Genomic DNA, 17,341 nt, shown 5'->3' with positions numbered 1-17,341 from the left:
CAGAAGAACACCAACAACACCTGCACTCGCGGGCAATGCCACCAGATGTTAAAAAAAAGTAAAGCTAAATAAAACTGAGTGCATTATTTAACTAATTATTAAAAAATGTATATTTTACAAAATTATAAACATGACATTTTAATTAGAACAATTAGAAAAATGTCATGAAGAAATAACTAAAACTCCGAGACACAAAATAATAAAAATAACAAAAAAAAAAATGATAAATCAAGTTACGAAAATGGTAATCTGGCCATACTGGAGCTAAAATCACGTAACTAGTTGTCAAATTCGCTGATTGCAAAGTAACGGGACCACGATAGGCGCCACCTCATTATTCTTTCCATCATGGTTAGCTGAGCTAGGCGATGGCAATCGGTGACTACACTCCACTGGCAGGGCCTAGTGAGCTGCTACAAAAATGCCTGCTTGAAAAAATTTTGAGTTTACGAATTTTCACTGAGACTTCCTACTTCTCTCCTGAAAACTCAATCTAATCTGTGATATTTGTAGATTGTAGCAAAACCAAACCAACACTTACATATCTTTAAAATTTAATAACAATTATTTTTATTAATTAAAATAAATGCACGCTTTAAGTTTTGTACAATGCATTTAAATTCGTCTAAAGGGGTGTCAACACTTCATATAAATATACTTAAAATACGCATATAATTTACTAATAACAAAATACACCGTTACTACCAAGTACAGTGGGTATTGACCTAGTTTTGTGAATCACATTTTGTTCTCTTATTCCTCCACTTATTATAAAATATTCACAGCGCGAATGCTCGTTTGACTTTTAAAACTAAACTTTCGTTCGTTGTCAATTCCTTATCCTGCTGGTGCAAGCTTTTTTGTTGTTGTAATGTCTGGGAATGCACTTCATCCACTTCATCTTCGTGCATATTCTTTTCCTGAATGTAGGCCAAAAATGTGGTCCAAGCCAAACTACAAATACTAACAAACACCACACGATGCTGCTCAGGAACCATTGAGAAATTTATTGTCTGAATAATCGGCCAAATGCAAATTCCAGTCTGCAAAATTGAAATGTAGGTTAGGGAAATCGGTATCAATTAAATTAGTTAATTTTGTATTGTATACTTCAAATGCTTTTGGGAATTTATCTTTGACCTCCTGCACAGCCTCCGAGCGGGTACGACCCTCTAGCAAACTCATAATGAAAAAGAAACTAGTGGCGGCGAATGGTCCATACGAGATTTGTTCGACGGCAGCCTGGAGGAAGGAAGAAGAAGAAGAATAAGCTTTGAAATCATTTTATCAGTAGTCTTAAAATATATGTGAAATAATATTTTGAAACCCATATTTTTTCAATATGATTTGTCATATACCTTCCCGAGGCATCACGCCAGACACTGGAGACATTTAAGAAAGTAAACTTTTAATTCCTCTAACCTAACCTTACTTAAATTATACTAAGTATTAAATAAAAATGCTTATATGTTCACATACTTTCACGAGTCCAACCCTCAAATTCATTTGTGGCCACATAACAGAGCTGAGACGTACCCATCCATATAAAGTGGGTGCCACATAAAGAGCGCCGAACAGACTATAGCGCAGACAACATATCCAGTCATAGGTCTCTGTATAAAAAAAAAAACAAAAAAAATCATTAGAGTTAAATTTAAAACATAAACAAAGTTCAGACAATCAAAAAACTGGGCTAGCGGGAAAGTCGTTCCAGATACTTAAGGGCATATTTAGGGACATTCTTATTTATTTATATTTTAAATGTCGGTTCAAGAACTGATTATTTTTCTGTATTTAGTTAAGAGGTATGCCAGTTAATAAAAATCCTCAACGAAATTTTAATCAAGCCCCTTGAAAGTTCAAAACTAGTATGACTCGAAGCTCCTATAACCACAAGAGAGAATTTCAATGATCTCCTATGTTGGCCATTGCACGATAATGGCGTCCGGTGTTAACATCGATGGCTTGTGTTCCAAAGTGAACGTTTATCTCGCTAGCCTTTCTCGCTTTTTCACTGCGAGCAAACTCCAGCTTTGACCCACTAAACCTACGGCGACCCTCTTTACCACCTAGACGAAGGAGGTCAAACTGCAGCTAAAGGCGAAAGTCGATGACACACCAATACCGACCGTTACAAAACCACAAAGGTTTGGGTGTGACCTTCAACAATTTGCTCTCCTTCTCAGCGCACACAACCGCTACAGCCACTAAGGTCCAAAAGCCCAAAAAAGTCCTCAATTGCTAGGCGGTAGCACTTGAGGCAAAGACAAAGAAATGTTGCTGGCGACATGTAAAGTACGTTGCTTCTGTTTTACGCTGCGCCCGTCTGGTTCCCTGGTTCTAGTGGCTCGCAGTGGACAAAGCTGCAGACCTGTCAAAATACTGCGATCGGAACAGCCACTAGTAGCTGTATGCAATAAAATGCAGATAGCCGTAAACAAGATTGATATTTGCTGGGAATTACATGGACTTTCAGTGAATTATATAAAAAGTACCTTGGTACTTTCCACTAGGAAACGACACTACGCACCTTGAAAGGAGTAACACTGCAACTGTCTTCTGAGGCCAAGTAATTAGGGGTAATTTTAGATTGTAAGTTGCCCTGGAAGACGCACGTCGTGCAGAAGGTCTCTCGAACACTAAAAGTCTTCTGACAGTGTAAGAGAATCTATGGCAGGACACGGGCTCTAAGACCGACGACAGTATACTGGTTGTACATCACCCTTCGTAGTCTGGTGGAAGTCTACCATGGTTAATTCTAGGGTAAAACCCCTAAACAGACTACAGAGAAGTGTGTGTGCTACGAGTATGAGTACGACATCTGACGATGTCTTTAATGCCATCCTGAACTGGCAACCTTTGGATCTTCAAATTCGGAAGGAAGCAATGAAGGTGGCATACAGACTCAAGTCAAACGGAGTCTGGGGTAACGAAGAAAATACTGACCAGTGTCAGATTTGTCACCAGTTGTCGGAGCGATGCGCACTGTTCTCAATGCCAGCGGATAATCGGGTGCTTTACGTTGGCTTCGGTATGAAGTATAAGGTTTTGATCCCAGAGAGAGATCAATGATTAAGTCCAGCGAACCTATTAACGGGATTTCAGCACACTTTCTACACTGACTGATCCAAAACCAGCGTTGGTAGCTGCATTGAGAGCCCTTGCTAAGCCCCGCTGCTCTTCTAAATTGGTCGGTGAATGTAAGACAAAACTGAACAGTGTTGCAAAACACAACAAAATTTGTCTTATTTGGATGCCTGAACAATGCGGAATTACAGGGAATGAGTTGGCTGATAAACTGGCTAATGAAGGTTCTGGTACACCACTGGGCGCTGAACCCTTCCTAGGGGTCAATTCAGCATCGTTTAGATTATAGAATGACGACTTCAAGAGGTTCACCCATAGAAGGCGTTGGTCTGAGTTGGGCTCCAGCAGAGTAGCTAAGTGCTTTGTGAAAGAAGCTAACAAGAACCGGCGACCTTTCTTTTAAAACTTAGTAGAAAGGACCTGAGAATACTGGTAGTTGTAATCACAGGGCACAACGCCTGTGGTCAGCATATGGCTACCATGAGAATATCTGGCGACCCAATATGCCTATCTTGTCGTGGACACTGCAGAGCATTTTCTCTGTAGCTGTGCGTCGTTTTCTAGAATCAGACTCAGACTGTTTTGGGGTGCGATGTTCTGAGTATTGATAAAGTTCATACTCTTCTTCTTCCGGATCGCATAAGATTCATCAATGCATCCAAAAGATTCGCGGAAGAGTGACCTCTAACCAATTCGCCCGTCATACCATCCATACACCGTATCTATCCTGTCTCTCTATTCCTTCCACTGTAATTTATGGTCTTCATAACTAAGTGTTTGGACTTGTCCAACCCCCCAAAAATCTAATATAATCTAAGTGATTTCTGCTTGGGAGTTACTGTTGGAATCACCCATGCGGACATGCTGATTAAAGTCTGGACCAACCCCTAGGCTAGTTAGAAGGCTTATCTTCGCTTACACCGACGAGATCCAGGAGCAAAAACAACTGGAATTGCTGGACTGGATAGTATATAGACCGACATTAAATCACATTCATCGCGAGACTCTTACCACCTTTCTAAACTCCCAACCACCGAATGTCGTTGATTGAGTCCAACGACCACAAAGAGCTTCCGCTGCCTCGTATGAGCCGCGTGACTTTGGCTAAATTACGGTCTGGGTTTTGTAGCAGGTTAAACTCGTACCTATCCAGAATCGACTCTGACATACTCAATATATGACTGGCTTGTGAAAATACACGGCACCACCTATTTATTTGCACTCTTAACCCCACTCACCTAACATCCCTCTCCCTCTGGCAGCCAGCCTGGCGAAACAGAACTTTTTCTGGGTCTACCGTTGTAAAGGCTAGACGATGACGATCGGTGTCTACACCGCATTGGTAGGGCCTAGTGAGCTGCTACAACAACTACAACAACATCAGTTAAAAATGCCTGCTTGAAAATGTTTTGAATTTACGAAAACTACCACAAATATTGTATAAAAGTACAGTAAAGTTATGTGACTACTTACGAAAATTTCTACCCTCAATGGTTTGCTGTATCAAACTACTCGTGGGCCAAATTACGGCGTAGGAAATGCAACCTCTGGCCAGCGGATGAGCCGTAGCAAAAAGGCGCCATTGTGCTTTTAGAAACTTTAAAGTTAAGGGGACCACCATTTTTTAGAGCTGAAAATTCAAAAAGAAAAGTTAATAAAATTTCATGGAAAATACAAAGAATAATACAGTTTTGATGAAGAAATTTGTAATTCACAAAAAATGTATCACAGCGGCAATGAGTTTCTGTGCCTAAAGCCTCCTATACGCGGCACTATAGTAACCTCGTTTTGACTAAATGATGTTTAATGTTTTCATATGTTACTGCACCGTGCACCGTTTTTGCTTGAATGGAGGATGATTTTTTTTGCTATTGAAGCAATCACACAGGTGAAGTGCGTGCATGCATTTACAATAATAACCGCCATTTTCGATTATTATTTCTATTATCCAGTAATTTTAAAGAACATTAAGGGGTAACAAAAGGCGTTCCTAATTTGTTGAAATTATTGAAACTTTAATTAATTGAAACTTAATTCAAATTAAATTTCTATACCGATGGCTCCAAGCTAGACAATGGAACTGGCTATTAGGTATCTTCGAAATAATTGGGAGTTGAACTAACCGTTCGACTACCAGACTATTGCAGCAGAGAATGTTAATGCAATGAGAAGGTGCAAATGTTACTGTAAGCTTTTTTTAGTACAATTGAGATCTGAAAGATTTGTAATAAGGTCATTTAGCACACCGAGTTTATAGACACCTCACTGACTTTTGCCCACACAAAAATTAGAAACACCACACATCTTTCACCTCAACACACAACACATTTCTCACCTCGACATTAAACCAATTAAATTTGTACTATTTTCGTATTTTTGAAATAATAAGCGAATACGTAAAATTTATTACATAATTTTTTTTTTTCAATTACATTAAAAAAAAAAAACCATTTTAAAAAATAAAATTTATAAAAAAAAGTTTACACCGGGAATTGAACTCGAGTCTAACATGTGGCGAGGAAAAATAGGCGGTGCGTTTATTTCTTCGACTGCTTATTTTTTGACCATTTTGTTACTTTTGAAATTATAAGCGGATACATAAAATTTATTAAAAATTTTTTTACGATTACATTAAAAAAAAAATTTAAAAACGAAAAAAAAAAAAAAATTTGCACCGAGAATTGATGGCGAGTCACGTGGGGAGGATAAATACATTAAACTAATTAAATTTTTACCATTTTGTTACTTTTGAAATAATAAGCGAATACGTAAAATTTATTACATAATTTTTTTTAATTACATAAAAAAAACGAATTTAAAAAAAAAAAAAAATTAATAAAAAAAGGTTTGCACTGGGAATTGAAATCGAGTTTAACATGTGGCGAGGAAAAATAGGCGGGGCATTTATTTCTTCGACTGCTCGGATACATAAAATTTATTAAAAATTTTTTACGATTACATTAAAAAAAAATAAAAAAAAAAAAAAAATTGGCGCCGAGAATTGATGGCGAGTCACGTGGGGAGGATAAATACATTAAACTAATTAAATTTTTACTATTTTCGTATTTTTTGAAATAATAAGCGAATACGTAAAATTTATTACATAATTTTTTTTAATTACATAAAAAAAAACGAATTAAAAAAAAAAAAATTAATAAAAAAAGGTTTGCACTGGGAATTGAAATCGAGTTTAACATGTGGCGAGGAAAAATAGGCGGTGCATTTATTTCTTCGACTGCTTATTTTTTTACCATTTTGTTACTTTTGAAATGATAAGCGGATACATAAAATTTATTAAAAATTTTTTACGATTACATTAAAAACACATTTAAAAAAAAAAAAAATTGGCGCCGAGAATTGATGCCGAGTCACATGGGGAGGATAAATACATTAAACTAATTAAATTTTTACTATTTTCGTATTTTTTGAAATAATAAGCGAATACGTAAAATTTATTACATAATTTTTTTTAATTACATAAAAAAAACGAATTAAAAAAAAAAAAATTAATAAAAAAAGGTTTGCACTGGGAATTGAAATCGAGTTTAACATGTGGCGAGGAAAAATAGGCGGTGCATTTATTTCTTCGACTGCTTATTTTTTTACCATTTTGTTACTTTTGAAATGATAAGCGGATACATAAAATTTATTAAAAATTTTTTACGATTACATTAAAAAAAACACATTTAAAAAAAAAAAAAATTGGCGCCGAGAATTGATGCCGAGTCACATGGGGAGGATAAATACGCAGTGCGTTTATTTCTGCGCCTGCGTTGTGAACCAAGGTTTTGTGCATGCGCGCGACGCGAATTAATTTTAATAAAGTTCTGAAAGTAATTCATGAAGTTTTTCATTACATACATTCATAAATGAACGTATACTCTATATGTACATAAATGATGGTATATGACAATATACATACATAATATGTATGTACATGTCAATAGGAGGTATTTGCATTAAGAAAAAAAAAACGGTTTAAGATAAATCAACACTTATTTTATATTGTATGTCAATTTATAGTTCATGTATTCGACAGCATTTACATACATATGTAGGTATGTACATTTGTATATGCAAAACAATAATGCACAAGCGCAAGAACATCATCTTCCTTTCATACATATGTACATATGCATGTATGCCCAAATAACCTTGACTTATGTATGTACACAAGTCACAGCCATCACATTCTTACAAGACAAATACACATACGCACTAGCGAGTTTCTTCCTAACAAGTGCAAAAACAATTCTGCTCTATGTATGTATTATGTCCTAGCATATATACATACATATATACCTACTTGCCTTCTAAACTTCCTACAAAATAATTGTATTCATATGTTACTACATCCATGCACGTTCATACATTCATGCATATGTACATATATGCGCGAGCACAGCGCTCCCTTCTTGCTTCCGTGTACTTTGTCTTTCACCAGTCGATATTCCTAATATTGTACTTACAAAAACACAATACTTTGATAGACGCAAAAGCAAAAGCAAGCGCAACGCGATGGCCGCTTTGCCACCACACATTCTAAAATGTTCTAGAACACAACAAAAACACATACCTCACATGCGCATGTCGCCCAAAGCTAAAATCTAAGCCTGGCGACTACAAAAATAAAATACATTCGTAGACGCAGTCGCAGCGGCCATGATTCTATCAGCGACTGCGCTGAACAATTTAGAAGAAAAACAAAAAGTTCATTCATAAGTTAGAGCTCATATTTCAATTTCATTCATAAAACGAGCCGCCCATATGCCAATTTTCGCGACCGTTCGAAAATAGTCAATATTGGAATATTTCGCGTGGAATTATTTGCCAATATTAGATAAATCTTAAATTTTTGTCATGTCGAGTGGCCGCGGCTCCGTATGTATGTATGCACCCTTATATGTATGTAAATATGTCTTCTAACTGTGCGACAGAGTTAATGCGACTTCCAGCGAATCACACATTGCTGTCCGCAAAGCCGCAAGTATGTATCTTATGATCAGAAAGTACCGGGAATGTTTAAATTAAACAAAACAGAGTTAAATTTAAGGCAAATTTATATTATCTTCTTCAAAATATGACCCGTCTGAAGCAACACACATGTGCCAACGTTTAACCCAGTCCTCCAAACACCCCCGGCAGGCCGATTTGTATTCTCTTTGAGCGCGTTATCATCATGCAAAATCTGAGAATTGTTTGCTCACATTTCCGGCGGTTTGCAACACACAGCATCTCTCTAAGGTTTCAAAACGGATAAATAATATTCTCTATTGACTGTCTGGCCCGATGGAAGGTACTCATGGTGGACTATGCCTTGGCAATCGAAGGAAACAGTCAACATCACCTTCCCGGTTCTTTTTGCTCATAGGGTATACATATCCCATGTGTCAAGTGTGCGCAGAAGCTTGTGTTCTGGGTTTGTTAGAATGGTGGTAGTTTGTACATATATTTAAACACATATGTGAGTATGCGCGTTAGGCTTCCTGGATGGATATTAGAATATTTTCTCATCAATATGTGTATGTAAGTAGTTCAGATTTGACTGAAGAAATTAAATATAGGAATGCATATTCATATGATTGACTTTATGGCTGTTTTACATATAAATCAATTCAAATGAATAATGTTATATAGAAAATAAATTTCTAAATAACTGGTATTAGAAAAACCTGAATACACTATTTCAAATCAATTTCAATTAAACCAAATATAAAAAATGAAATAAAAATATGGAATAAAAAACTGTGCACAGGATTTGAACCTGAGTCAAACATGAGACTACGTACTGCATATACGACACGTCTTTCACGATTGCGCTAATCTACAATTATTAATGGTCTTTTCTAAATCACTCATTTATTCGATTCGCAGTTTTATATGTACATATTCTGCGTTAGTTGAAAGTTTGTATGCGTAATTATATGCATATGCATCTGTGTATGCGCGTTTGGCTTTCTGGACGGATATTAGAATGATATTTTCTCATCAATATAATTTGGATTTGATGAAATAGATTATAGACATATGTACATATTTTCTGTTTTGATTGATTTATATAAAAATCAGGTCATATCCAGTATGAACTATTTTATACCGAAAAGAAATTTCCATTTATAAAATACAAAAAACAGTATTTTAAAGAAATTTTAATTAAAATAAACTCAAAAATTTTACCAAACTTTCCTGGTTTGAATTGTAAAAAAAAAAATGTGCAAGAAAAAAAATATGACTTCAGGACTTGAACCTGAATTAAATACGTGCAAAAACACAAAACGAATAACTCCGCCGACTTTAGCTTCTGCACCACAAACTAACTACCGCGCGGCCTTCTTAATCGCAAATTTATTCGCTTCGATTTCCTTAGTAGTGTGCCGAAAAATCTTATGAACGTCCTCAGTAGTATCAGAGAATGTTAATGCAATGAGAAGGTGCAAATGTTACTGTAAGCTTTTTTTAGTACAATTGAGATCTGAAAGATTTGTAATAAGGTCATTTAGCACACCGAGTTTATAGACACCTCACTGACTTTTGCCCACACAAAAATTAGAAACACCACACATCTTTCACCTCAACACACAAACATTAGAAACACCACACATCTTTCACCTCAACACACAACACATTTCTCACCTCGACATTAAACCAATTAAATTTGTACTATTTTCGTATTTTTGAAATAATAAGCGAATACGTAAAATTTATTACATAATTTTTTTTTTTCAATTACATTAAAAAAAAAAAAAACGATTTTAAAAAATAAAATTTATAAAAAAAAGTTTGCACCGGGAATTGAACTCGAGTCTAACATGTGGCGTGGAAAAATAGGCGGTGCGTTTATTTCTTCGACTGCTTATTTTTTGACCATTTTGTTACTTTTGAAATGATAAGCGGATACATAAAATTTATTACAAATTTTTTTACGATTACATTAAAAAAATAAAAATTAAAAACGAAAAAAAAAAAATTCCACCGAGAATTGATGGCGAGTCACGTGGGGAGGATAAATACATTAAACTAATTAAATTTTTACTATTTTCGTATTTTTGAAATAATAAGCGAATACGTAAAATTTATTACATAATTTTTTTTTCAATTACATTAAAAAAAAAACGATTTAAAAAAAAAAATGTATAAGAAAAAGTTTGCGCCGGGAATTGAACTCGAGTCTAACATGTGGCGAGGAAAAATAGGCGGTGCATTTATTTCTTCGACTGCTTATTTTTTTACCATTTTGTTACTTTTGAAATGATAAGCGGATACATAAAATTTATTAAAAATTTTTTACGATTACATTAAAAAAAAACACATTTAAAAAAAAAAAAAATTGGCGCCGAGAATTGATGCCGGTCACATGGGGAGGATAAATACGCAGTGCGTTTATTTCTGCGCCTGCGTTGTGAACCAAGGTTTTGTGCATGCGCGCGACGCGAATTAATTTTAATAAAGTTCTGAAAGTAATTCATGAAGTTTTTCATTACACACATATGCACATAAATGAACGTATACTTTATATGTAAATAAATGATGGTATATGAAATATACATAAGTACATAATATGTATGTACATGTCAATAAGAGGTATTTGCATTAAGAAAAAAAAAACGGTTTAAGATAAATCAACACTTATTTTATATTGTACATATGTCAATTTATAGTTTATGTATTCGACAGCATTTACATACATATGTGGGTATGTACATTTGTATATGAAAAACAATAATGCACAAGCGCAAGAACATCATCTTCCTTTCATACATATGTACATATGCATGTATGCCCAAATAACCTTGACTTATGTATGTACACAAGTCACAGCCATCACATTCTTACAAGACAAATACACATACGCACTAGCGAGTTTCTTCCTAACAAGTGCAAAAACAATTCTGCTCTATGTATGTATTATGTCCTAGCATATATACATACATATATACCTACTTGCCTTCTAAACTTCCTACAAAATAATTGTATTCATATGTTACTACATCCATGCACGTTCATACATTCATGCATATGTACATATATGCGCGAGCACAGCGCTCCCTTCTTGCTTCCGTGTACTTTTGTCTTTCACCAGTCGATATTCCTAATATTGTACTTACAAAAACACGATATGTACTTTGATAGACGCAAAAGCAACAGCAAGCGCAACGCCATGGCCGCTTTGCCACCGCACATTCTAAAATGTTCTAGAACACAACAAAAACACATACCTCACATGCGCATGTCGCCCAAAGCTAAAATCTAAGCCTGGCGACTACAAAAATAAAATACATTCGTAGACGCAGTCGCAGCGGCCATAATTCTATCAGCGACTGCGCTGAACAATTTAGAAGAAAAACAAAAAGTTCATTCATAAGTTAGAGCTCATATTTCAATTTCATTCATAAAACGAGCCGCCCATATGCCAATTTTCGCGACCGTTCGAAAATAGTCAATATTGGAATATTTCGCGTGGAATTATTTGCCAATATTAGATAAATCTTAAATTTTTGTCATGTCGAGTGGCCGCGGCTCCGTATGTATGTATGCACCCTTATATGTATGTAAATATGTCTTCTAACTGTGCGACAGAGTTAATGCGACTTCCAGCGAATCACACATTGCTGTCCGCAAAGCCGCAAGTATGTATCTTATGATCAGAAAGTACCGGGAATGTTTAAATTAAACAAAACAGAGTTAAATTTAAGGCAAATTTATATTATCTTCTTCAAAATATGACCCGTCTGAAGCAACACACATGTGCCAACGTTTAACCCAGTCCTCCAAACACCCCCGGCAGGCCGATTTGTATTCTCTTTGAGCGCGTTATCATCATGCAAAATCTGAGAATTGTTTGCTCACATTTCCGGCGGTTTGCAACACACAGCATCTCTCTAAGGTTTCAAAACGGATAAATAATATTCTCTATTGACTGTCTGGCCCGATGGAAGGTACTCATGGTGGACTATGCCTTGGCAATCGAAGGAAACAGTCAACATCACCTTCCCGGTTCTTTTTGCTCATAGGGTATACATATCCCATGTGTCAAGTGTGCGCAGAAGCTTGTGTTCTAGGTTTGTTAGAATGTTGGTGGTTTGTGCATATATTTAAACACATATGTGAGTATGCGCGTTAGGCTTCCTGGATGGATATTAGAATATTTTCTCATCAATATGTGTATGTAAGTAGTTCAGATTTGACTGAAGAAATTAAATATAGGAATGCATATTCATATGATTGACTTTATGGCTGTTTTACATATAAATCAATTCAAATGAATAATGTTATATAGAAAATAAATTTCTAAATAACTGGTATTAGAAAAACCTGAATACACTATTTCAAATCAATTTCAATTAAACCAAATATAAAAAATGAAAAAAAAATATGGAATAAAAAACTGTGCACAGGATTTGAACCTGAGTCAAACATGAGACTACGTACTGCATATACGACACGTCTTTCACGATTGCGCTAATCTACAATTATTAATGGTCTTTTCTAAATCACTCATTTATTCGATTCGCAGTTTTATATGTACATATTCTGCGTTAGTTGAAAGTTTGTATGCGTAATTATATGCATATGCATCTGTGTATGCGCGTTTGGCTTTCTGGACGGATATTAGAATGATATTTTCTCATCAATATAATTTGGATTTGATGAAATAGATTATAGACATATGTACATATTTTCTGTTTTGATTGATTTATATAAAAATCAGGTCATATCCAGTATGAACTATTTTATACCGAAAAGAAATTTCCATTTATAAAATACAAAAAACAGTATTTTAAAGAAATTTTAATTAAAATAAACTCAAAAATTTTACCAAACTTTCCTGGTTTGAATTGTAAAAAAAAAAATGTGCAAGAAAAAAAATATGACTTCAGGACTTGAACCTGAATTAAATACGTGCAAAAACACAAAACGAATAACTCCGCCGACTTTAGCTTCTGCACCACAAACTAACTACCGCGCGGCCTTCTTAATCGCAAATTTATTCGCTTCGATTTCCTTAGTAGTGTGCCGAAAAATCTTATGAACGTCCTCAGTAGTATGGTAAACGCAGAAAATATCTGAATTCTTGGCCTAGCGTGGTAAGTAAATATAGAAACCCTCCACTCGCGTCACTCGCGTGGTAAATATCTGCAATTCCGACCTCTTCAGGAAAGTTGAATTTGAAATGACCTTATTATGAATCTATAAATTAGAACTCGAAAAAAGCTCTTTTTTCGAGTTCTAATTTATAGATTCATAATAAGGTCATTTCAAATTCAACTTTCCTGAAGAGGTCGGAATTGCAGATATTTACCACGCGAGTGGAGGGTTTCTATATTTACTTACCACGCTAGGCCAAGAATTCAGATATTTTCTGCGTTTACCATACTACCAGAGAATGTTAATGCAATGAGAAGGAACAAATGTTAAATGAGCTTTTTTCGAGTTCTAATTTATAGATTCATAATAAGGTCATTTCAAATTCAACTTTCCTGAAGAGGTCGGAATTGCAGATATTTACCACGCGAGTGACGCGAGTGGAGGGTTTCTATATTTACTTACCACGCTAGGCCAAGAATTCAGATATTTTCTGCGTTTACCATACTACTGAGGACGTTCATAAGATTTTTCGGCACACTACTAAGGAAATCGAAGCGAATAAATTTGCGATTAAGAAGGCTTTTTTCGAGTTCTAATTTATAGATTCATAATAAGGTCATTTCAAATTCAACTTTCCTGAAGAGGTCGGAATTGCAGATATTTACCACGCGAGTGGAGGGTTTCTATATTTACTTACCACGCTAGGCCAAGAATTCAGATATTTTCTGCGTTTACCATACTACCAGAGAATGTTAATGCAATGAGAAGGAACAAATGTTAAATGAGCTTTTTTCGAGTTCTAATTTATAGATTCATAATAAGGTCATTTCAAATTCAACTTTCCTGAAGAGGTCGGAATTGCAGATATTTACCACGCGAGTGACGCGAGTGGAGGGTTTCTATATTTACTTACCACGCTAGGCCAAGAATTCAGATATTTTCTGCGTTTACCATACTACTGAGGACGTTCATAAGATTTTTCGGCACACTACTAAGGAAATCGAAGCGAATAAATTTGCGATTAAGAAGGCTTTTTTCGAGTTCTAATTTATAGATTCATAATAAGGTCATTTCAAATTCAACTTTCCTGAAGAGGTCGGAATTGCAGATATTTACCACGCGAGTGGAGGGTTTCTATATTTACTTACCACGCTAGGCCAAGAATTCAGATATTTTCTGCGTTTACCATACTACCAGAGAATGTTAATGCAATGAGAAGGAACAAATGTTAAATGAGCTTTTTTCGAGTTCTAATTTATAGATTCATAATAAGGTCATTTCAAATTCAACTTTCCTGAAGAGGTCGGAATTGCAGATATTTACCACGCGAGTGGAGGGTTTCTATATTTACTTACCACGCTAGGCCAAGAATTCAGATATTTTCTGCGTTTACCATACTACCAGAGAATGTTAATGCAATGAGAAGGAACAAATGTTAAATGAGCTTTTTTCGAGTTCTAATTTATAGATTCATAATAAGGTCATTTCAAATTCAACTTTCCTGAAGAGGTCGGAATTGCAGATATTTACCACGCGAGTGGAGGGTTTCTATATTTACTTACCACGCTAGGCCAAGAATTCAGATATTTTCTGCGTTTACCATACTACCAGAGAATGTTAATGCAATGAGAAGGAACAAATGTTAAATGAGCTTTTTTCGAGTTCTAATTTATAGATTCATAATAAGGTCATTTCAAATTCAACTTTCCTGAAGAGGTCGGAATTGCAGATATTTACCACGCGAGTGGAGGGTTTCTATATTTACTTACCACGCTAGGCCAAGAATTCAGATATTTTCTGCGTTTACCATACTACCAGAGAATGTTAATGCAATGAGAAGGAACAAATGTTAAATGAGCTTTTTTCGAGTTCTAATTTATAGATTCATAATAAGGTCATTTCAAATTCAACTTTCCTGAAGAGGTCGGAATTGCAGATATTTACCACGCGAGTGACGCGAGTGGAGGGTTTCTATATTTACTTACCACGCTAGGCCAAGAATTCAGATATTTTCTGCGTTTACCATACTACTGAGGACGTTCATAAGATTTTTCGGCACACTACTAAGGAAATCGAAGCGAATAAATTTGCGATTAAGAAGGCCGCGCGGTAGTTAGTTTGTGGTGCAGAAGCTAAAGTCGGCGGAGTTATTCGTTTTGTGTTTTTGCACGTATTTAATTCAGGTTCAAGTCCTGAAGTCATATTTTTTTTCTTGCACATTTTTTTTTTTACAATTCAAACCAGGAAAGTTTGGTAAAATTTTTGAGTTTATTTTAATTAAAATTTCTTTAAAATACTGTTTTTTGTATTTTATAAATGGAAATTTCTTTTCGGTATAAAATAGTTCATACTGGATATGACCTGATTTTTATATAAATCAATCAAAACAGAAAATATGTACATATGTCTATAATCTATTTCATCAAATCCAAATTATATTGATGAGAAAATATCATTCTAATATCCGTCCAGAAAGCCAAACGCGCATACACAGATGCATATGCATATAATTACGCATACAAACTTTCAACTAACGCAGAATATGTACATATAAAACTGCGAATCGAATAAATGAGTGATTTAGAAAAGACCATTAATAATTGTAGATTAGCGCAATCGTGAAAGACGTGTCGTATATGCAGTACGTAGTCTCATGTTTGACTCAGGTTCAAATCCTGTGCACAGTTTTTTATTCCATATTTTTATTTCATTTTTTATATTTGGTTTAATTGAAATTGATTTGAAATAGTGTATTCAGGTTTTTCTAATACCAGTTATTTAGAAATTTATTTTCTATATAACATTATTCATTTGAATTGATTTATATGTAAAACAGCCATAAAGTCAATCATATGAATATGCATTCCTATATTTAATTTCTTCAGTCAAATCTGAACTACTTACATACACATATTGATGAGAAAATATTCTAATATCCATCCAGGAAGCCTAACGCGCATACTCACATATGTGTTTAAATATATGCACAAACCACCAACATTCTAACAAACCTAGAACACAAGCTTCTGCGCACACTTGACACATGGGATATGTATACCCTATGAGCAAAAAGAACCGGGAAGGTGATGTTGACTGCTTCCTTCGATTGCCAAGGCATAGTCCACCATGAGTACCTTCCATCGGGCCAGACAGTCAATAGAGAATATTATTTATCCGTTTTGAAACCTTAGAGAGATGCTGTGTGTTGCAAACCGCCGGAAATGTGAGCAAACAATTCTCAGATTTTGCATGATGATAACGCGCCATCGCACTGATCAAAGAGAATACAAATCGGCCTGCCGGGGGTGTTTGGAGGACTGGGTTAAACGTTGGCACATGTGTGTTGCTTCAGACGGGTCATATTTTGAAGAAGATAATATAAATTTGCCTTAAATTTAACTCTGTTTTGTTTAATTTAAACATTCCCGGTACTTTCTGATCATAAGGTACATACTTGCGGCTTTGCGGACAGCAATGTGTGATTCGCTGGAAGTCGCATTAACTCTCGACTGTCGCACAGTTAGAAGACATATTTACATACATATAAGGGTGCATACATACATACATACGGAGCCGCGGCCACTCGACATGACAAAAATTTAAGATTTATCAAATATTGGCAAATAATTCCCCGCGAAATATTCCAATATTGACTATTTTCGAATGGTCGCGAAAATTGGCATATGGGCGGCTCGTTTTATGAATGAAATTGAAATATGAGCTCTAACTTATGAATGAACTTTTTGTTTTTCTTCTAAATTGTTCAGCGCAGTCGCTGATAGAATCATGGCCGCTGCGACTGCGTCTACGAATGTATTTTATTTTCGTAGTCGCCAGGCTTAGATTTTAGCTTTGGGCGACATGCGCATGTGAGGTATGTGTTTTTGTTGTGTTCTAGAACATTTTAGAATGTGCGGTGGCAAAGCGGCCATGGCGTTGCGCTTGCTGTTGCTTTTGCGTCTATCAAAGTACATATCGTGTTTTTGTAAGTACAATATAAGGAATATCGACTGGTGAAAGACAAAAGTACACGGAAGCAAGAAGGGAGCGCTGTGCTCGCGCATATACATATGCATGAATGTATGAACGTGCATGGATGTAGTAACATATGAATACAATTATTTTGTAGGAAGTTTAGAAGGCAAGTAGGTATATATGTATGTATGTA

At 35.3% G+C, this 17,341-nt stretch overlaps 1 protein-coding gene across 6 annotated transcripts in view; it reads right to left on the bottom strand.

Annotated features, from left to right (window-relative positions):
• Positions 1 to 592: 592 nt before the first annotated feature.
• Positions 593 to 17,341, bottom strand: part of LOC129237933 (mpv17-like protein) — a 55,567-nt gene continuing 38,818 nt past the window's right edge. For 4 of the 6 annotated variants that reach the window (XM_054872934.1, XM_054872930.1, XM_054872935.1 and 1 more), the window contains exons 2-5: positions 4,561 to 4,717; positions 1,480 to 1,613; positions 1,111 to 1,242; positions 593 to 1,043 (exon numbers count right to left, since the gene is read on the bottom strand). In XM_054872934.1, the coding sequence (XP_054728909.1) occupies positions 780 to 1,043; positions 1,111 to 1,242; positions 1,480 to 1,613; positions 4,561 to 4,708 (678 nt within the window). In that variant the 5' untranslated portion in view covers positions 4,709 to 4,717 and the 3' untranslated portion in view covers positions 593 to 779. The other 2 variants (XM_054872933.1, XM_054872931.1) reach the window with 2 other exon arrangements.

The sequence above is a fragment of the Anastrepha obliqua genome, chromosome 2 (genome assembly GCF_027943255.1).
Source record: "Anastrepha obliqua isolate idAnaObli1 chromosome 2, idAnaObli1_1.0, whole genome shotgun sequence".
Taxonomy (NCBI): Eukaryota; Metazoa; Arthropoda; class Insecta; order Diptera; family Tephritidae; genus Anastrepha; species Anastrepha obliqua.
The sequence above is the reverse complement of the archived record's forward strand: the minus strand, read 5'-3'. Positions and strand labels throughout refer to the sequence as shown.